We start from the raw sequence: 23,748 nt of genomic DNA, 5'->3' as shown, positions 1-23,748 counted from the left end.
AATCAGCTGGGACAGGGGCTTTTGGAGGGGACTAGGGGGCAAGCCTCCTACCCACTGATTATGGCCCATGGAGGAAACTGGGGATTGTGTCGGCTTCTCCCGGTCAGAGCGCGGCAAAGATCTCAGTTCAGTCTCTGATCCCACGGAGAGCGCAGATCATTCTCTAATGGTGGACAACAACCTGATGGCTTGGATGTATTCTCCGAATAAGGACAATAAGGCTTCCCTTCTGGAGTGGATGGAAAGGTGTAATATTAGTCTTGCACGGGGGTAATGGTCAGAGGAAATATGGTGGACCTCCTGCAGACCTTCTTTGGAAAACCTCCTCCAGTTGGGACAGAAATCTGTATCAACAATATCCCTCCAGAAACCTGTGAAGATAAATGAATTCCACTTTTTCAGACTGCTGGAACGCGGTATGAGTCTTGTCTCATAGACTGTTGTAGACTGGTGCCGGACAGTCTGAGGTGGGGTGGGATCCCAGATTATTCAAAGCATTGTCTGGGTGGGCAGTGCCCCGAGTAGCCCAGGCTTGGCTAGGCGACAAGTTGCCTACTGTTTATGTTGGCTGCTCTTTAGATGTGCTAATGATATTACCGTTTAGTTGCATTGTGTAGGGCAGGGATATGCAATTAGCGGACCTCCAGCTGTTGCAGAACTACAAGTCCCATGAGGCACAGCAAGGCTCTGACAGCCACAAGCCTGACACCCAGAGGCAGAGGCATGATGGGACTTGTAGTTCTGCAACAGCTGGAGGTCCGCCAATTGCATATCCCTGGTGTGGGGTAATGTGATCAAGCTCCCACCCGATTTTGTGTGCTATAAATTCTGAATGAATTTACAATGAAGTCAGTTCCAGTTTGCACCTAAGCTAGTGTCGTCTAGTCCTTGGTGTCACGTCTACCCCAACGCAGGTGGCCAGACACTATACCTGGATACTGTGCGCTTCACCTATAGCAGCCCCCTTTCCCTTAACCACTTCCGGACCGCTGCACACCCATGTACGTCCTCACTTTGAGGAGGGATATCGTTGTTATGGCAGCAGCTAGCTGCCGTAACCCCGGTATCGGCGTGTTCGCCCGGTGGTCCGGTACAATATAAAAGTGGTCACTGTGGCGGATTCGCCGTAAGATCACTTTTATCGGTGGTGGGAGAGGGCCCCACCCCTCCGTCGCTTACCGGAGCCGTCAGCAGTGGCGGAGGCGATCCGATCCTTCTCAGGGCTGTGGAGACGAGTGAGGGGAAGATGGCCCCCACCCATCTCCATGACACTGCAGGGTGAGAATGCAAGAGCCACCAAGAAAAAAAGTGGTCTCTGCGGCGGATTTGTCGTAAGATCACTTTTATCGGCGGTGGGAGAGGGCCCCACCCCTCCGTCGCTTACCAGAACTGTCAGCAGTGGCGAAGGCGATCCGGCACTTCTCAGGGCTGTGGAGACGAGTGAGGGCAAGATGGCCCCCACCCATCTCCATGACACTGCAGGGCGAGAATGCAAGAGCCAACACCCGGGACACTGGAATGGGAAGCAGAACTCAAGCGATCCTGACACTTGGGTGCAATATTCCCTTATAATACTTGGGTCCTGGTTCCAGATTGGAGGAAGCTGTATCTCGGCAAAAGCACCCAAGCAGAGTGCCAAGCAGTCCCTCGCGATTAAAGTGGTTGTAAACCCTTTTTAAAAAATCCTGAAAAAAAAAATCCTGCAAGACAAAGACATAATGAGCTAGTATGCATAGCATACTAGCTCATTATGAATAACTTACCTGAGAACGAAGCCCCCGAAGCGGTCCTCCGTCTTCCTCTTCGCCACTGGCATGGATCCCGGAGCGACTTCCGGGTCTCGCGGCTCCGGCGCTGAGATTCGCCGGAGCCGCAATGACGTCACTCCCACGCATGTGCACGGGAAGCCGACGCTCGCGGCATATCGCCGCGATCTATGGCCTGCCTCAGTGCGCCTGCGCCGTAGGCAGCGGTGGCTGTCTTCGGGCAAATATCTCCTAAACTGTATATGTTTAGGAGATATTTCTTGGACCTACAGGTAAGCCTTAATCTAGGCCTTAATCTAGGTTTACCTGTAGGTTAAAGTTGGTTGTAAGGGTTTACAACCACTTTAAAGAAAAGGGTATACGCAGAGCTAAAAATATAATGAAAATAAAAGTCCATTTCTTTTTCAGAACCACCCCAAAGGTGAATAAAGATGTCCTCAATCGAACATCAACACACCTGGCCTCTTACCACAAGCAGTGGACCACTAGATTATAGGTGGCATAGTATATCCACCAGATGGTCACGTCTCCACCAAAGTAACAGGCACCTGGAGCTTGTGTAGCCTTCACGTATCATAAATCTGCAGGTTTATACATTAAATAAGAGAAAATGACTCCTTATGGTGCAGTATTATCAAGCTAATATGAATTCATTCCAATGAGAATTTCAAAGTGCTCACATTTTTCATGTTAAAAACAAGAATGTCATAAAGGTAAAAAGGATCATGTGTGTCCAACCAACGAGACGGACGCGGTCAGCATGTGTACAGTCATGACGTCAGATGCCAGGCTTCAACCTACGCGTTTCGCCCAGCAAGGAACGTTCTCGAAGAGGCGTGACAATTCTCATATACAGAGGCGAGGGTTTCCACCTCTTAAGATTGTATACTACCCCGTCCCCCGTCTGACCTTCACCACTGTGTCCATCAACTCTAACCACGCACTTTAACACCACACAATAAAACAAATGGTAATCGGTGTTAAGCTCACATTGGTTTATCATTCACACTTTTATTATGTTAAGAATATACCATAGGCTGTACAAATATCAATCCCCCCCGCCCCCTGTACACCAACCAATAGAAACAAAACGAGCGCCTGCTGTACCAATTCCAACCAATCACAGTGAAAGCCAGGAGCAGTCTCACATAAATTAACTTTTATAATGCAAAGAAACCCGTGAGGACAGAAATTTGAGAAAATATAATCAGTAACCAGCTAGGTAGTCAAGTGAAGATGGGGATAAGGATGACAGGTCTTAAGCCATCAAATTCATAACGCAACCAGCAATGGGGCAGTTCCTGCCCACTGCTTTATCCTATTGGCTGGGTCTTCCACCCTCTATAGTCTCCGCCCTGTGATGTCACCTGTCTCCGGGCAGATCTCTCACATCTGATCCCCCCCCAGATATCGTTACACAACCATCACCTACAAATAAAATTGCATGGAGGGGCTCGGTGAAGGTGGTGGTGAAGGTGTGGAGGGGTCGGATCAGATCACACAGATCATAAAAGGAGATCTGTCCGGCCTCGTAATCCAGATCGATCCTGACTTTTTTAATGGCGACACCGCTGTGTATTTGGGCCTTTTTTCTGTCATGTATCGTTAAATACTGATTGTCCCACCCCCACCTCTCCAAACCCCAGGACTTGCTGCCTCCAATCAGTGACTGGTCTTCTCTCCTGTCTATACTGGGGTAACACATCCCGACTATCCAGTCACTCGACCCCCCCACATCCACTTCCCAGTAATGTTGCCCTGACGAGAAACTCTGACTGCTCATCACCTGAGGATAATTATGAAATCTCTCTGGTGTTTCGGGGCGATTCTGACTATGATCCGACCAGGAGGCCGCTTTCCCGTCATCTGATATCTGAATCCTATTACCAGCTGAATTCACATCCAGTAAAATATCTGCAAACAACGGCACCCCTGATGCTTGCTGTACAGCCCCGACATTTGGTCCTCCAGCCTGGCAGTGCGAGTCGTCTTGTACCATGAGGGTAGGTTGAGGCTTGATTTGTTGTATGGTGGGGGTGGGTTGGGGGTTGCATGGTTGTATGGTGGGGGTGGGTTGGGGGTTGCATGGTTGTACGGTGGGTTGGGGCTTGGATGGTTGTACCGTGGGGGTGGGATGGGGTTGTGGCCTGAATGGTTGTATGGTGGAGGTGGGTTGGGGCTTTAATGGTTGTACTGTGGAGGTGGTTTCAGGTTGTGGCTTGAATGGTTGTATGGTGGGGGTGGTTTGAGGTTGTGGCTTGAATGGTTGTACCGTGGTGGTGGTTTGAGGTTGTGGCTTGAATGGTTGTACCGTGGTGGTGGTTTGAGGTTGTGTCTTGAATGGTTGCATGGTGGGGGTGGTTTGAGGTTGTGTCTTGAATGGTTGCATGGTGGGGGTGGTTTGAGATCGTGTCTTGAATGGTTGCATGGTGGGGGTGGTTTGAGGTTGTGTCTTGAATGGTTGCATGGTGGGGGTGGTTTGAGATCGTGTCTTGAATGGTTGTACTGTGGTGGTGGTGGGATGGGGTTGTGGCCTGAATGGTTGCACCTTGGAGGTGGTTTGAGGTTTTGGCTTGAATGGTTGTACCGTGGTGGTGGTGGGTTGGGGTTGTGGCCTGAATGGTTGCATGGTGGGGGTGGGTTGGGGTGGTGGCCTGGATGATTCTGCATGGATGCGAACTTTGTTCTTGGTTTTAGAACGTGGAGAGACATGTGTGCCAGTACATTTCTGTACATTTACCCCACACACGATATCAGATAGACCCATATATAATGTGTGTGAGATCCCCCCCACATCCAGATCCCCTCCATCATGGAGGAGTTTATCATGTCTCTCTCTGTCCTCATCATCTTCATCCTCAGTATCACACAAGTCACCCGTGTCCAAATCCTGTAGAACCATCACTGGGTCCGCCATGGTACAGAGCTTCTTAAGGTGACGCACCTTCCTGGATAGCTTGCCCTTCTTTTTTTCCAGATATTGGATCACATTAAGCAACGGGAGCAAGACCCGCTCTGCCTGCTCGGAGATCTGACCCAGGACTCTCATCTGCAGGTCTTTCAGGCTCTTTCTGAGGTCTCTGAATAGGACAATGACCCTCTTTCTCTCCCCGACTGCTTTTCCTTGCACTTTCTTCCTGTTTTCCTGCAGGCTCTGGACTCTCCTCTCCGTCTCCTGTCTCTCGGAGATCAGTTTCTGCAGAACGTTCCTCAGTTTCTTCTTCTTCTTCTCAGAGGCCTCCTCCGTAGTCTCCACCTGGTGTCCCCGATGTTCTCCAACCACACTGCAGGACACACAGATACAGGTCTCATCCTCAGTGCAGTAATATCTCAGTAGTTCCTTATGGACGGAGCATTTCTTGTTCCTCAGGGAAGTGGTGGGGTCACATAGGACGTGGTCTGGAGACTTGCTGTGGACCCTCAGGTGATCGTCACACAGAGAAGCTTCACACAGCAGACAGGACTTCACAGCAGGTACAGGAGTGTGAATACAGTAAGTACAGAAGATGTCGTTCTTCTCCTGATCTGGCTGAGATGCCTCTACGGTCTCCACTATGTTACGCCTCTCCACGTTCTTCTGCAGTGCAGGCCACTTCTGGAACTCTTCTCTGCATTCAGGACAGGAATAACCTCCAGGCCCCTCCTGCGTATCCAACACAGGACCAATACAGTCCCGGCAGAAGTTGTGTCCACATCTCAGCATTACGGGATCCGTATAAATGTCCAGACAGACGGAACATTCCAGCTCCTTCCTCGGGTCAGCAGACGCCATCGCTGAAAGCAGAAGAGAGAAATTCGAAACGTTAGACTCTCCGACACTCCGCGACCAATATGTCCAGTTCTGTACACGAGACCGAGACTTATACTCATCAAGAATTCCTATACGGAGGTTTTACATGAACCCCCGATATACACGCAATTACTTGATTCCACCCAACCCTTTGCCATCATTACTTGATAAATACCTTTTCAGGAATCCTCCAGGACTACGAAGAGGGTAGAACCTTCTCAGCAGCTCCCATCCCTCGGAACTGAAGAAGGTGAACCCAATGCCACCGTGCAATGCCAGTGCGGCCATATTAGAAATGACACACCAAATATTGGTGGGAAAATCATCCTGGAGGATTCTGGGAAAGTTACCAGATATTGTTTTCCCCAAGTCATCCTCCAGGACAGTCACGTGACAGATGAAGATGTCCACCTAAAGAGGGGACGCTGCTGAAAAGCATTTATCATCCAAAAGGACAGATCTTGGAAGGATGGAAGATCAATTCTGCAACGCTTAACCCCGTCAATACCGGGCACTCCCCCCCCCTTCCTGCCCAGGCCAATGTTCAGCTTTCAGCGCTGTCACACTGACTGTCAATTCCGCGGTCATACAACACTGTACTCAAATGACATTTTTACCATTTGATTGACACAGAGCTTTCTTTTGGTGGTATTTAATCATCACTGGGTTTTTTATTGTTTGCTAAGCAAAAAAAGACATTGCATTGATGGCCACAGATGAGGCTGCATTGATGGGCACTGATGAGGCTGCATTGATGGGCACTGATGAGGCTGCATTGATGGGCACTGATGAGGCTGCATTGATGGGCACTGATGAGGCTGCATTAATGGGCACTGATGAGGCTGCATTAATGGGCACTGATGAGGCTGCATTGATGGGCACTGATGAGCACTGATGAGGCTGCTTTGATGGGCACTGATAAGGCTGCATTAATGGGCACTGATGAGGCTGCATTGATGGGCACCGATGAGGCTGCATTAATGGGCACTGATGAGGCTGCATTGATGGGCACCGATGAGGCTGCATTGATGGGCACTGATAAGGCTGCATCGATGGGCACTGATAAGGCTGCATTAATGGGCACTGATGAGGCTGCACTGATGGGCACTGATGAGGCTGCATTGATGGGCACTGATGAGGCTGCACTGATGAGGCTGCATTGATGGGCACTGATGAGGCTGTACTGATGGGCACTGATGAGGTGTGAGCCATGGAGTGAGCCGTGGCTGGCTGGAGATTTCTATTTGGAAAGGCTGTAGGGCTAACCTGATGGTGGCTTTCATCTATCTAGCTATAGTTGCCTTCATGTCATAGATCAGGGATATGCAATTAGAGGACCTCCAGCTGTTGCTAAACTACAAGTCCCATCATGCCTCTGCCTCTGCCTGTCATGCTTGTGGCTCTAAGTGTCTTGCTATGCCTCATGGGAATTGTAGTTCTGCAACAGCTGGAGGTCCGCTAATTGCACATCCCTGTGATAGATCATAAGATGTGCCGGACAAAAAAAATCATTTCTTTTTCATTCATTGATGGACACAGCTCCAGTAATCTTGACCTTAGGGTTATATCGCCACCTTCAGGAGAGGACTGGGCAGAACAACAAAAACAACACAGCACCGCCCAAGGGGCGGTCCTACTATAACCCCTCAAACTGCATCCAGCAGCTCAGTTTTTTCTGCCTAATCTAGATGGACCCGTCTCCCGGTGGGGACCACCTGTCCTGGGAATTCTTTCTGTTTTGCTGTTTTTGGTTCCTGTGATCTACAATCAACAGCCGGCTGGGTGACAGGCTGGATAATATAGATCCTGATAGTGTCCCCAGCCTGGCCATCGAGCGTGTGCAGACCGCTGGGACACCCACGACATGCCCCGTCTAGTCCAGGGGTGGCCGGTGAGCTATATGCTCCGGGACACACATATGACTGAGCTACTGCTATCCGTGTCACAGTGTGCCGTGGCCGACAGTCGCCCCATACTGCTTGGGTGATGGGTATGTCCGTGGAATGTGTCCAGCAGTCCCTGCAGGAGGGGTAAGTACGGTTCCACTTGTCTCGGCAGGATGGAGCAGCTGGGCATTCCCTGGGAGGTCAACTAGGGGGTCTCTCCCTTTCTTCCCTCCCTGCCTCTTTCCCTCCTCCCCATTCTAAGGGGCTGCTGTGTGACTGGGCATGTGGAGCATGTACCTGGCCGGGGGTCCTCTGGGTGGTCTAGGGGTCCTGGCAGGGGCCTGCGCTGGACGGATGGTGGTCCGCTCATTTTTTCCCCTTGTTTTTGGTGCCTTTTTGGGTGTCTGTGTGCCGCCATGTGGGGGGAATTGTCGCCGCTGGAACCGTGGCAATTTTCCTGTAGCCGCAGCCATTTTCTGGTAGCCACGGCCATTTTCTTGTAACCGCTGACATTTTCCTGGAGTATGGTGGCCATTTTCCTGGCGTTTTCAGGCGCTTTTTGCTGAGGCGGCCATTTTCTGGTAGCCTCAGGTCAGCTGGTTTAGACTGGTACAGCGTGAAAACGGACAAAGGACACCTCGTGGCAGGCAAAGGGGAGAGCGGATGGCAGCAGCACAGCTCAGCACCTGGGTCAGGGTGGTGAGTCCTGCGGGGGGGGGGGCCCTTCAGTCTTTTTGTGTGACTTGCCTTAGGTGCCTAAGGGTGACAGGGGAGTGTGGGTCAGCATGGCGTCAGAGGCTGGCGCTTCTTCGCCAGACACCCCTGTTAAAGAAACCGGTTCCCTTGCACCTGTGGTGCCTGTGGACGCTCAGTCGGCGGTCCTGGAGTCCTTTGTTGCCAGGGTAGAAGCAGCGTGCGGGCACAAGGTGGGTAAAAAAATGACCCCCCCCCCCCGTCTTCTGGGGAAAGCTCTGATTTAGACTCGGGCCCCGCTGTGACAGGCGGCCCCTGTTCTGACGTATCAGAGGATGCGGACCAGGACCGTTCGGACAGCGAGGATGACTCTGGGTCAACGCAGGAAAAGGTGCTTGTAGGCACACTTATTACAGTGGTGTGGGATTCCCTAAAGATGGAGGATAGGGCGGGGGGCATCTACAGAGGTGTCGATCCCTTTCGGGTCCTACAAGCCGGCCTGCAACCCTCAGGTGTTTCCTTACCCAACTTATTTTGATAACTTTATTTACAAGGAGTGGGGAAGCCTGCAACGGGCCTTTCCAGTCCCGAGACGCATGGCGGTGCGTTACCCCTTTGGAGGAGAGTCTCCTGAAGAAATGGACGTCTCCTCTGCTTGTTGACCCCCCCCCGCCCCGGTATCCAGGTTAAATAAGGTAACCACGATTCTGGTGGAAGGGTCTCCTGCTATCAAGGACCCTGCCGACAGAAGGGCCGAGGCGGTTGCCCGGTCCATGTTTACGCTGGTGGGGTCAGCATTGCGGCCAGTGTTGGCCCCGGCGTCACAGACGATTTCCGAATGGGCTAAGTTGTTGCACCCGCGAGTTGGAGAAGGAACAGGCTTCCCCCGGTCTGCGTGGAGTTGGTGGAACCAGGTGGTGCCGGGCCTGAAGTATGTCTGTGATGCGGCCTTCTTAGATACGACCCCCTTGCTCTCTAGAACCTCAGTATCAGCAGTGGTGCTACGGCGCCCGATTTGGCTGAAATGCCGGTTCTGAAGACCAGGCCTCTAAGAAAGAGCTGGCGGACTTACCCTTCCAGGGCGAGAGGCTGTTTGGAGCCTCGCTGGACGATATTATTAGGAATGTTAAGTAAGAGTACGTTGCTCCCACGGTCCAGGAAGGGTAAGGAGCCACGTCGTAGTCGGGGGCCCTCTTTTTCCACGCAGTAGTGGCTTTTCAGGAAGCTCGGAGACCCCTTGCTGAAGCCCAAAACATGAACCATTTCTTGTCTCACCCCGGGGCGAGGAGGGCTGTGCTTTCCCCAAAAGTGAAGTCCAAGTACGGGACTTGTGGACCCTCCCTGGTCCCCCAGAACTCTTGATGTCCCCGAATTGTAAAGCTCGGTACTGGAGATGGTAAGATCCCGCTTCACCCCATATCACGAACCTCAGGAACCAACCCTTGCCAAGCCCGATCTATGGCAAGGTAGGCATTTAGGTCCTGAATGCCCACAAAAGCTTCAATCTCCGGCCCGCGTTTAGCGATTTCACAATCACGAGAGGCTTTTGAAGCTTTTTTTTCTGAGGAAAACGGTAATACCCACAGCCATAAAACACGGGGCGCTGGGCAAGAGGAACCCGTCAAGCTAAAACAATCTACACAAGTGTTAGCAAGATGCCGTGTCAATGCGTATGCCTGCGTGTCAAGCTTTTCTTATGGGGCCCTCCATTTTCCTGGTCCATAGGACCTTCACCCTCTTTATAAATGGAGGTTGATAAATATACCCTCCCCCCCAGCTATAGCAACCAGAAAAGCCGATACACCAGCCAATCCTATGTATCCCGGGCCCCTGCGGGACCGGCACAGCGGGTGCCGCCAGGTAGAGGGGAGGGAGGAGATCGGACACGTTCGCTCTTCTCCCGTCCTTCTTTCTGACCCGGAATGTGGCGTGTTTGACATCGCGTCCTGGTCCTCCTCTGGGGAGGGGGGGGGGGGGGGGGGGCAGCTGACCCGGGAAAGAGGAAATGCAACGTGCAATGCATTTAGTGGATCCTAGAAAAGACCTTGGAGATAGCAGTCAGCGACACGCCATGCCTGGCTGCTAATATCCTTTTGGCTGTGTAGCGCGTAGCCGACAGCGACTTGGCCACCAGCGGCGCCACATCACTGACAGCGTCCTGACAACCAGCAATGCAGTGCGTAACCGACAGCGTCCTGACAATCATCAATGTAGCACGTAGCCAACAGCGTCCTGACAACCAGCGGCGCCACGTGGCTGGCAGCGTCCTGACAACCAGGGATGTAGCGTGCAGCCGACAGCGTCCTGACAACCAGTAATGCAGCACATAGCCGACAGCGTCCTGACAACCAGTAATGCAGCACATAGCCGACAGCGTCCTGACAACCAGCAATGCAGCACATAGCCGACAGCGTCCTGACAACCAGCAATGCAGCACACAGCCGACAGCGTCCTGACAACCAGCAATGCAGCGTGTAGCCGACAGCGTCCTGACAACCAGTAATGCAGCACATAGCCGACAGCGTCCTGACAACCAGTAATGCAGCACATAGCCGACAGCGTCCTGACAACCAGCAATGCAGCACGTAGCCGACAGCGTCCTGACAACCAGTAATGCAGCACATAGCCAACAGCGTCCTGACAACCAGCAATGCAGCACGTAGCCGACAGCGTCCTGACAACCAGCAATGCAGCACATAGCCGACAGCGTCCTGACAACCAGCAATGCAGCGTGTAGCCGACAGCGTCCTGACAACCAGCAATGCAGCGTGTAGCCGACAGCGTCCTGACAACCAGCAATGCAGCACACAGCCGACAGCGTCCTGACAACCAGCAATGCAGCACAGCCGACAACGTCCTGACAACCAGCAATGCAGCACACAGCCGACAGCGTCCTGACAACCAGCAATGCAGCACACAGCCGACAACGTCCTGACAACCAGAGATGCAGCACACAGCCGACAACGTCCTGACAACCAGCAATGCAGCACACAGCCGACAACGTCCTGACAACCAGAGATGCAGCACATAGCCGACAGCGTCCTGACAACCAGCAATGCAGCACACAGCCGACAGCGTCCTGACAACCAGCAATGCAGCACACAGCCGACAGCGTCCTGACAATCATCAATGTAGCACGTAGCCAACAGCGTCCTGACAACCAGCGGCGCCACGTGGCTGGCAGCGTCCTGACAACCAGGGATGTAGCGTGCAGCCGACAGCGTCCTGACAACCAGCAATGCAGCACATAGCCGACAGCGTCCTGACAACCAGTAATGCAGCACATAGCCGACAGCGTCCTGACAACCAGTAATGCAGCACATAGCCAACAGCGTCCTGACAACCAGCAATGCAGCACGTAGCCGACAGCGTCCTGACAACCAGCAATGCAGCACATAGCCGACAGCGTCCTGACAACCAGCAATGCAGCGTGTAGCCGACAGCGTCCTGACAACCAGCAATGCAGCGTGTAGCCGACAGCGTCCTGACAACCAGCAATGCAGCACACAGCCGACAGCGTCCTGACAACCAGCAATGCAGCACAGCCGACAACGTCCTGACAACCAGCAATGCAGCACACAGCCGACAGCGTCCTGACAACCAGCAATGCAGCACACAGCCGACAACGTCCTGACAACCAGAGATGCAGCACACAGCCGACAACGTCCTGACAACCAGCAATGCAGCACACAGCCGACAGCGTCCTGACAATCATCAATGTAGCACGTAGCCAACAGCGTCCTGACAACCAGCGGCGCCACGTGGCTGGCAGCGTCCTGACAACCAGGGATGTAGCGTGCAGCCGACAGCGTCCTGACAACCAGCAATGCAGCACATAGCCGACAGCGTCCTGACAACCAGCAATGCAGCACATAGCCGACAGCGTCCTGACAACCAGTAATGCAGCACATAGCCGACAGCGTCCTGACAACCAGTAATGCAGCACATAGCCGACAGCGTCCTGACAACCAGCAATGCAGCACACAGCCGACAGCGTCCTGACAACCAGCAATGCAGCACACAGCCGACAGCGTCCTGACAACCAGCAATGCAGCACACAGCCGACAGCGTCCTGACAATCATCAATGTAGCACGTAGCCAACAGCGTCCTGACAACCAGCGGCGCCACATGGCTGGCAGCGTCCTGACAACCAGGGATGTAGCGTGCAGCCGACAGCGTCCTGACAACCAGCAATGCAGCACATAGCCGACAGCGTCCTGACAACCAGCAATGCAGCACATAGCCGACAGCGTCCTGACAACCAGTAATGCAGCACATAGCCGACAGCGTCCTGACAACCAGTAATGCAGCACATAGCCGACAGCGTCCTGACAACCAGTAATGCAGCACATAGCCGACAGCGTCCTGACAACCAGCAATGCAGCACGTAGCCGACAGCGTCCTGACAACCAGCAATGCAGCACATAGCCGACAGCGTCCTGACAACCAGTAATGCAGCACATAGCCGACAGCGTCCTGACAACCAGCAATGCAGCACACAGCCGACAGCATCCTGACAACCAGCAATGCAGCACGTAGCCGACAGCGTCCTGACAACCAGTAATGCAGCACATAGCCAACAGCGTCCTGACAACCAGCAATGCAGCACGTAGCCGACAGCGTCCTGACAACCAGCAATGCAGCACATAGCCGACAGCGTCCTGACAACCAGCAATGCAGCGTGTAGCCGACAGCGTCCTGACAACCAGCAATGCAGCGTGTAGCCGACAGCGTCCTGACAACCAGCAATGCAGCACACAGCCGTCAGCGTCCTGACAACCAGCAATGCAGCACAGCCGACAACGTCCTGACAACCAGCAATGCAGCACACAGCCGACAGCGTCCTGACAACCAGCAATGCAGCACACAGCCGACAACGTCCTGACAACCAGAGATGCAGCACACAGCCGACAACGTCCTGACAACCAGCAATGCAGCACACAGCCGACAACGTCCTGACAACCAGAGATGCAGCACACAGTCGACAGCGTCCTGACAACCAGCAATGCAGCACAGCCGACAACGTCCTGACAACCAGCAATGCAGCACACAGCCGACAGCGTCCTGACAACCAGCAATGCAGCACACAGCCGACAACGTCCTGACAACCAGCAATGCAGCACACAGCCGACAGCGTCCTGACAACCAGCAATGCAGCACACAGCCGACAGCGTCCTGACAACCAGCAACGCAGCACACAGCCGACAGCGTCCTGACAACCAGAGATGCAGCACACAGCCGACAACGTCCTGACAACCAGAGATGCAGCACACAGCCGACAGCGTCCTGACAACCAGCAATGCAGCACACAGCCGACAGCGTCCTGACAACCAGCAATGCAGCGTGCAGCCGACAGCGTCCTGACAACCAGCAATGCAGCACACAGCCGACATAGTCCTGACAACCAGAGATGCAGCACACAGCCGACAACGTCCTGACAACCAGAGATGCAGCACACAGCCGACAGCGTCCTGACAACCAGCAATGCAGCACACAGCCGACAGCGTCCTTACAACCAGCAATGCAGCACACAGCCGACAGCGTCCTGACAACCAGAGATGCAGCACACAGCCGACAACGTCCTGACAACCAGAGATGCAGCACACAGCCGACAACGTCCTGACAACCAGAGATGCAGCACACAGCCGACAGCGTCCTGACAACCAGCAATGCAGCACACAGCCGACAGCGTCCTGACAACCAGCAATGCAGCGTGCAGCCGACAGCGTCCTGACAACCAGCAATGCAGCACACAGCCGACATAGTCCTGACAACCAGAGATGCAGCACACAGCCGACAACGTCCTGACAACCAGAGATGCAGCACACAGCCGACAGCGTCCTGACAACCAGCAATGCAGCACACAGCCAACAACGTCCTGACAACCAGCGATGCAGCACACAGCCGACAGCGTCCTGACAACCAGCAATGCAGCACACAGCCGACAGCGTCCTGACAACCAGAGATGCAGCACACAGCCGACAGCGTCCTGACAACCAGAGATGCAGCACACAGCCGACAGCGTCCTGACAACCAGACATGCAGCACACAGCCGACAGCGTCCTGACAACCAGACATGCAGCACACAGCCGACAGCGTCCTGACAACCAGACATGCAGCACACAGCCGACAGCGTCCTGACAACCAGAGATGCAGCACACAGCCGACAGCGTCCTGACAACCAGCAATGCAGCACACAGCCGACAGCGTCCTGACAACCAGACATGCAGCACACAGCCGACAGCGTCCTGACAACCAGCGATGCAGCACATAGCCGACAGCGTCCTGACAACCAGAGATGCAGCACACAGCCGACAACGTCCTGACAACCAGAGATGCAGCACATAGCCGACAGCGTCCTGACAACCAGAGATGCAGCACACAGCCGACAGCGTCCTGACAACCAGAGATGCAGCACACAGCCGACAGCGTCCTGACAACCAGACATGCAGCACACAGCCGACAGCGTCCTGACAACCAGCAATGCAGCACATAGCCGACAGCGTCCTGACAACCAGCAATGCCGCACATAGCCGACAGCGTCCTGACAACCAGAGATGCAGCACACAGCCGACAGCGTCCTGACAACCAGCAATGCAGCACACAGCCGACAGCGTCCTGACAACCAGACATGCAGCACACAGCCGACAGCGTCCTGACAACCAGCAATGCAGCACATAGCCGACAGCGTCCTGACAACCAGCAATGCCGCACATAGCCGACAGCGTCCTGACAACCAGAGATGCAGCACACAGCCGACAGCGTCCTGACAACCAGACATGCAGCACACAGCCGACAGCGTCCTGACAACCAGAGATGCAGCACACAGCCGACAGCGTCCTGACAACCAGCAATGCAGCACATAGCCGACAGCGTCCTGACAACCAGAGATGCAGCACACAGCCGACAACGTCCTGACAACCAGAGATGCAGCACACAGCCGACAGCGTCCTGACAACCAGAGATGCAGCACATAGCCGACAGCGTCCTGACAACCAGAGATGCAGCACATAGCCGACAGCGTCCTGACAACCAGCAATGCAGCACACAGCCGACAGCGTCCTGACAACCAGCAATGCAGCACACAGCCGACAGCGTCCTGACAACCAGAGATGCAGCACACAGCCGACAACGTCCTGACAACCAGAGATGCAGCACACAGCCGACAACGTCCTGACAACCAGAGATGCAGCACACAGCCGACAGCGTCCTGACAACCAGAGATGCAGCACATAGCCGACAGCGTCCTGACAACCAGAGATGCAGCACATAGCCGACAGCGTCCTGACAACCAGCAATGCAGCACACAGCCGACAGCGTCCTGACAACCAGACATGCAGCACACAGCCGACAGCGTCCTGACAACCAGCGATGCAGCACATAGCCGACAGCGTCCTGACAACCAGAGATGCAGCACACAGCCGACAACGTCCTGACAACCAGAGATGCAGCACATAGCCGACAGCGTCCTGACAACCAGAGATGCAGCACACAGCCGACAGCGTCCTGACAACCAGAGATGCAGCACACAGCCGACAGCGTCCTGACAACCAGCAATGCAGCACACAGCCGACAGCGTCCTGACAACCAGACATGCAGCACACAGCCGACAGCGTCCTGACAACCAGCAATGCAGCACATAGCCGACAGCGTCCTGACAACCAGCAATGCCGCACATAGCCGACAGCGTCCTGACAACCAGAGATGCAGCACACAGCCAACAGCGTCCTGACAACCAGACATGCAGCACACAGCCGACAGCGTCCTGACAACCAGAGATGCAGCACACAGCCGACAGCGTCCTGACAACCAGCAATGCAGCACATAGCCGACAGCGTCCTGACAACCAGAGATGCAGCACACAGCCGACAACGTCCTGACAACCAGAGATGCAGCACACAGCCGACAGCGTCCTGACAACCAGAGATGCAGCACATAGCCGACAGCGTCCTGACAACCAGAGATGCAGCACATAGCCGACAGCGTCCTGACAACCAGCAATGCAGCACACAGCCGACAGCGTCCTGACAACCAGCAATGCAGCACACAGCCGACAGTGTCCTGACAACCAGAGATGCAGCACACAGCCGACAACGTCCTGACAACCAGAGATGCAGCACACAGCCGACAGCGTCCTGACAACCAGAGATGCAGCACATAGCCGACAGCGTCCTGACAACCAGCAATGCAGCACACAGCCGACAGCGTCCTGACAACCAGCAGTGTCATGTGGCCGACAGTATCCTAGCAGCTAGTGATGCAGCATTACGTGGCCACCAGTGTCCTGGCAGTTGTCTCAATGGACTTGGTCTTTTTTCTGTCATCAAAGCTTTTAATGGCACCTCCATTGTGTCTGCAACATCGCCGCGTTTTCATCAGCACGGGGCAGGATCGAGCGGAACAAAAAAAGAAGGAGGTGGGGGGGACTTCCCTCCCCCATGTATCTGCGTATAGGGCGACCTGCTGAAATGGATGGGGTGCCCTATATATGGAATGTGACCCGATCCCTAGGGGGGTAATAAACCCAACACTAGAAATGTCACATATCGCAGATCACCCATCATTGGATGTGGCGGCTGCATTCCTTTTTCTTTTTAAGGCTTTCCCCCCTCTGGTTTCATCTGATGATCTGGCCAATAACACACCTCCTGTATTAGATCGCCACTCCCCCTCACTCTGGAGGAAGGCGCACAGGAGACACCTTTGGAAAACAGCTTTGTCAGTATACAGAATGTATAAATTATTATTGTTACATGGGATTTATATATTATTATATGAGATTTATATATTACTATTATACAGGGTTTATATATTATTATTATTATACTCTGCACCCCATGAGGACAGACAGTCCAGTCACACAATCCACCAATGAATAAAATGTGGTGATTATCTGATAAATATTGGAATATACGGGAAGATTTCTCCTCCATACTCATTACCCACCACAGACTCCTCCACCTTCCCACGTGCTCCTCAATATGGAGTCCGACCTCCCACAATGCATCTGTGACCTCACAGTGAGGAATGATGGGAGGACGGGAGCCTCACAGGGGACAAAACACACCAGAGAGGAATGTGCCGACTGTCCACCAGGGGGAGCTCAACACCCAGACACCGAGAACCAGCAGCCTTACCATTCCCCCAATACCGGGGACATCGTTATATAATATATTTATATACTGGAGACCGGGGACATCGTTATATAATATATTTATATACTGGAGACCGGGGACATCGTTATATAATATATTTATATACTGGAGACCGGGGACATCGTTATATAATATATTTATATACTGGAGACCGGGGACATCGTTATATAATATATTTATATACTGGAGACCGGGGACATCGTTATATAATATATTTATATACTGGAGACCGGGGACATCGTTATATAATATATTTATATACTGGAGACCGGGGACATCGTTATATAATATATTTATATACTGGAGACCGGGGACATCGTTATATAATATATTTATATACTGGAGGCCGGGGACATCGTTATATAATATATTTATATACTGGAGACCGAGGACATCGTTATATAATATATTTATATACTGGAGACCGGGGACATCGTTATATAATATATTTATATACTGGAGACCGGGGACATCGTTATATAATATATTTATATACTGGAGACCGGGGACATCGTTATATAATATATTTATATACTGGAGGCCGGGGACATCGTTATATAATATATTTATATACTGGAGACCGGGGACATCGTTATATAATATATTTATATACTGGAGACCGAGGACATCGTTATATAATATATTTATATACTGGAGACCGGGGACATCGTTATATAATATATTTATATACTGGAGACCGGGGACATCGTTATATAATATATTTATATACTGGAGACCGAGGACATCGTTATATAATATATTTATATACTGGAGGCCGGGGACATCGTTATATAATATATTTATATACTGGAGACCGGGGACATCGTTATATAATATATTTATATACTGGAGACCGGGGACATCGTTATATAATATATTTATATACTGGAGACCGGGGACATCGTTATATAATATATTTATATACTGGAGACCGAGGACATCGTTATATAATATATTTATATACTGGAGACCGGGGACATCGTTATATAATATATTTATATACTGGAGACCGAGGACATCGTTATATAATATATTTATATACTGGAGGCCGGGGACATCGTTATATAATATATTTATATACTGGAGACCGGGGACATCGTTATATAATATATTTATATACTGGAGACCGGGGACATCGTTATATAATATATTTATATACTGGAGACCGGGGACATCGTTATATAATATATTTATATACTGGAGGCCGGGGACATCGTTATATAATATATTTATATACTGGAGACCGAGGACATCGTTATATAATATATTTATATACTGGAGACCGGGGACATCGTTATATAATATATTTATATACTGGAGACCGGGGACATCGTTATATAATATATTTATATACTGGAGACCGGGGACATCGTTATATAATATATTTATATACTGGAGACCGGGGACATCGTTATATAATATATTTATATACTGGAGGCCGGGGACATCGTTATATTATATATTTATATACTGGAGACCGGGGACATCGTTATATAATATATTTATATACTGGAGACCGGGGACATCGTTATATAATATATTTATATACTGGAGACCGGGGACATCGTTATATAATATATTTATATACTGGAGACCGGGGACATCGTTATATAATATATTTATATACTGGAGGCCGGGGACATCGTTATTTAATATATTTATATATTGGAGACCGGGGACATCGTTATATAATATATTTATATACTGGAGACCGGGGACATCGTTATATAATATATTTATATACTGGAGGCCGGGGACATCGTTATATAATATATTTATATACTGGAGACCGGGGACATCGTTATTTAATATATTTATATATTGGAGACCGGGGACATCGTTATATAATATATTTATATACTGGAGACCGGGGACATCGTTATATAATATATTTATATACTGGAGGCCGGGGACATCGTTATATAATATATTTATATACTGGAGACCGGGGACATCGTTATATATTTATATAATGGAGGCCGGGGACATCGTTATATAATATATTTATATACTGGAGGCCGGGGACATCGTTATATAATATATTTATATACTGGAGACCGGGGACATCGTTATATAATATATTTATATACTGGAGACCGGGGACATCGTTATATAATATATTTATATACTGGAGGCCGGGGACATCGTTATATAATATATTTATATACTGGAGACCGAGGACATCGTTATATAATATATTTATATACTGGAGACCGGGGACATCGTTATATAATATATTTATATACTGGAGACCGGGGACATCGTTATATAATATATTTATATACTGGAGACCGGGGACATCGTTATATAATATATTTATATACTGGAGACCGAGGACATCGTTATATAATATATTTATATACTGGAGACCGGGGACATCGTTATATAATATATTTATATACTGGAGACCGGGGACATCGTTATATAATATATTTATATACTGGAGACCGGGGACATCGTTATATAATATATTTATATACTGGAGACCGGGGACATCGTTATATAATATATTTATATACTGGAGACCGGGGACATCGTTATATAATATATTTATATACTGGAGACCGGGGACATCGTTATATAATATATTTATATACTGGAGACCGGGGACATCGTTATATAATATATTTATATACTGGAGACCGAGGACATCGTTATATAATATATTTATATACTGGAGACCGGGGACATCGTTATATAATATATTTATATACTGGAGACCGGGGACATCGTTATATAATATATTTATATACTGGAGACCGGGGACATCGTTATATAATATATTTATATACTGGAGGCCGGGGACATCGTTATATTATATATTTATATACTGGAGACCGGGGACATCGTTATATAATATATTTATATACTGGAGACCGGGGACATCGTTATATAATATATTTATATACTGGAGACCGGGGACATCGTTATATAATATATTTATATACTGGAGACCGGGGACATCGTTATATAATATATTTATATACTGGAGGCCGGGGACATCGTTATTTAATATATTTATATATTGGAGACCGGGGACATCGTTATATAATATATTTATATACTGGAGACCGGGGACATCGTTATATAATATATTTATATACTGGAGGCCGGGGACATCGTTATATAATATATTTATATACTGGAGACCGGGGACATCGTTATTTAATATATTTATATATTGGAGACCGGGGACATCGTTATATAATATATTTATATACTGGAGACCGGGGACATCGTTATATAATATATTTATATACTGGAGGCCGGGGACATCGTTATATAATATATTTATATACTGGAGACCGGGGACATCGTTATATATTTATATAATGGAGGCCGGGGACATCGTTATATAATATATTTATATACTGGAGGCCGGGGACATCGTTATATAATATATTTATATACTGGAGACCGGGGACATCGTTATATAATATATTTATATACTGGAGACCGGGGACATCGTTATATAATATATTTATATACTGGAGGCCGGGGACATCGTTATATAATATATTTATATACTGGAGACCGAGGACATCGTTATATAATATATTTATATACTGGAGACCGGGGACATCGTTATATAATATATTTATATACTGGAGGCCGGGGACATCGTTATATATTTATATACTGGAGACCGGGGACATCGTTATATAATATATTTATATACTGGAGACCGGGGACATCGTTATATAATATATTTATATACTGGAGGCCGGGGACATCGTTATATATTTATATACTGGAGACCGGGGACATCGTTATATAATATATTTATATACTGGAGGCCGGGGACATCGTTATATAATATATTTATATACTGGAGGCCGGGGACATCGTTATATAATATATTTATATACTGGAGACCGGGGACATCGTTATATAATATATTTATATACTGGAGACCGAGGACATCGTTATATAATATATTTATATACTGGAGGCCGGGGACATCGTTATATTATATATTTATATACTGGAGACCGGGGACATCGTTATATAATATATTTATATACTGGAGACCGAGGACATCGTTATATAATATATTTATATACTGGAGGCCGGGGACATCGTTATATTATATATTTATATACTGGAGACCGGGGACATCGTTATATAATATATTTATATACTGGAGACCGGGGACATCGTTATATAATATATTTATATACTGGAGGCCGGGGACATCGTTATTTAATATATTTATATATTGGAGACCGGGGACATCGTTATATAATATATTTATATACTGGAGGCCGGGGACATCGTTATTTAATATATTTATATATTGGAGACCGGGGACATCGTTATATAATATATTTATATACTGGAGGCCGGGGACATCGTTATTTAATATATTTATATATTGGAGACCGGGGACATCGTTATTTAATATATTTATATATTGGAGACCGGGGACATCGTTATATAATATATTTATATACTGGAGGCCGGGGACATCGTTATTTAATATATTTATATATTGGAGACCGGGGACATCGTTATATAATATATTTATATACTGGAGACCGGGGACATCGTTATATAATATATTTATATACTGGAGGCCGGGGACATCGTTATATAATATATTTATATACTGGAGACCGGGGACATCGTTATATAATATATTTATATACTGGAGGCCGGGGACATCGTTATATTATATATTTATATACTGGAGGCCGGGGACATCGTTATATAATATATTTATATACTGGAGACCGGGGACATCGTTATATAATATATTTATATACTGGAGACCGGGGACATCGTTATATATTTATATACTGGAGGCCGGGGACATCGTTATATAATATATTTATATACTGGAGGCCGGGGACATCGTTATTTAATATATTTATATATTGGAGACCGGGGACATCGTTATATAATATATTTATATACTGGAGGCCGGGGACATCGTTATATAATATATTTATATACTGGAGACCGGGGACATCGTTATATAATATATTTATATACTGGAGACCGGGGACATCGTTATATAATATATTTATATACTGGAGACCGAGGACATCGTTATATAATATATTTATATACTGGAGGCCGGGGACATCGTTATATTATATATTTATATACTGGAGACCGGGGACATCGTTATATAATATATTTATATACTGGAGACCGAGGACATCGTTATATAATATATTTATATACTGGAGGCCGGGGACATCGTTATATTATATATTTATATACTGGAGGCCGGGGACATCGTTATTTAATATATTTATATATTGGAGACCGGGGACATCGTTATATAATATATTTATATACTGGAGACCGGGGACATCGTTATATAATATATTTATATACTGGAGACCGGGGACATCGTTATATAATATATTTATATACTGGAGGCCGGGGACATCGTTATATTATATATTTATATACTGGAGACCGGGGACATCGTTATATAATATATTTATATACTGGAGACCGGGGACATCGTTATATAATATATTTATATACTGGAGACCGAGGACATCGTTATATAATATATTTATATACTGGAGACCGGGGACATCGTTATATAATATATTTATATACTGGAGACCGGGGACATCGTTATATAATATATTTATATACTGGAGGCCGGGGACATCGTTATATAATATATTTATATACTGGAGACCGAGGACATCGTTATATAATATATTTATATACTGGAGACCGGGGACATCGTTATATAATATATTTATATACTGGAGGCCGGGGACATCGTTATATAATATATTTATATACTGGAGGCCGGGGACATCGTTATATAATATATTTATATACTGGAGGCCGGGGACATCGTTATTTAATATATTTATATATTGGAGACCGGGGACATCGTTATATAATATATTTATATACTGGAGGCCGGGGACATCGTTATATAATATATTTATATACTGGAGGCCGGGGACATCGTTATATAATATATTTATATACTGGAGACCGGGGACATCGTTATATAATATATTTATATACTGGAGACCGGGGACATCGTTATATAATATATTTATATACTGGAGACCGGGGACATCGTTATATAATATATTTATATACTGGAGGCCGGGGACATCGTTATATAATATATTTATATACTGGAGGCCGGGGACATCGTTATATATTTATATACTGGAGGCCGGGGACATCGTTATATAATATATTTATATACTGGAGGCCGGGGACATCGTTATATAATATATTTATATACTGGAGACCGGGGACATCGTTATATAATATATTTATATACTGGAGACCGGGGACATCGTTATATAATATATTTATATACTGGAGACCGGGGACATCGTTATATAATATATTTATATACTGGAGGCCGGGGACATCGTTATATAATATATTTATATACTGGAGACCGGGGACATCGTTATATAATATATTTATATACTGGAGGCCGGGGACATCGTTATAT

The 23,748-nt window shown here is 48.3% G+C and overlaps 1 protein-coding gene across 1 annotated transcript; it reads right to left on the bottom strand.

Annotated features, from left to right (window-relative positions):
* Positions 1 to 2,755: 2,755 nt before the first annotated feature.
* LOC143975747 (uncharacterized) lies at positions 2,756 to 17,167 on the bottom strand. Its single transcript, XM_077478259.1, has 2 exons — positions 17,083 to 17,167; positions 2,756 to 5,540 (listed from the first exon to the last, which is right to left on the bottom strand). The coding sequence occupies exons 1-2, from the start codon at positions 17,141 to 17,143 to the stop codon at positions 3,130 to 3,132; spliced, it is 2,472 nt and encodes an 823-aa protein (XP_077334385.1). The 5' UTR covers positions 17,144 to 17,167; the 3' UTR covers positions 2,756 to 3,129.
* Positions 17,168 to 23,748: the final 6,581 nt, after the last annotated feature.

Source organism: Lithobates pipiens, unplaced genomic scaffold, assembly GCF_037356315.1.
Source record: "Lithobates pipiens isolate NorthernLeopardFrog02 unplaced genomic scaffold, aLitPip1_a1.2 Scaffold_13, whole genome shotgun sequence".
NCBI lineage: Eukaryota > Metazoa > Chordata > Amphibia > Anura > Ranidae > Lithobates > Lithobates pipiens.
The sequence above is the reverse complement of the archived record's forward strand: the minus strand, read 5'-3'. Positions and strand labels throughout refer to the sequence as shown.

What these genes read in the sequence shown, in the direction of transcription:
- LOC143975747 (XM_077478259.1), bottom strand. Translation starts at nt 17,143, where the DNA reads ATGCATTGTGGGAGGTCGGACTCCATATTGAGGAGCACGTGGGAAGGT. An exon ending in GGAAGGTGGAGGAGTCTGTG is followed by an intron (nt 5,541 to 17,082) that starts GTGGGTAATGAG and finishes TTCTGCTTTCAG; the next exon opens with CGATGGCGTCTGCTGACCCG.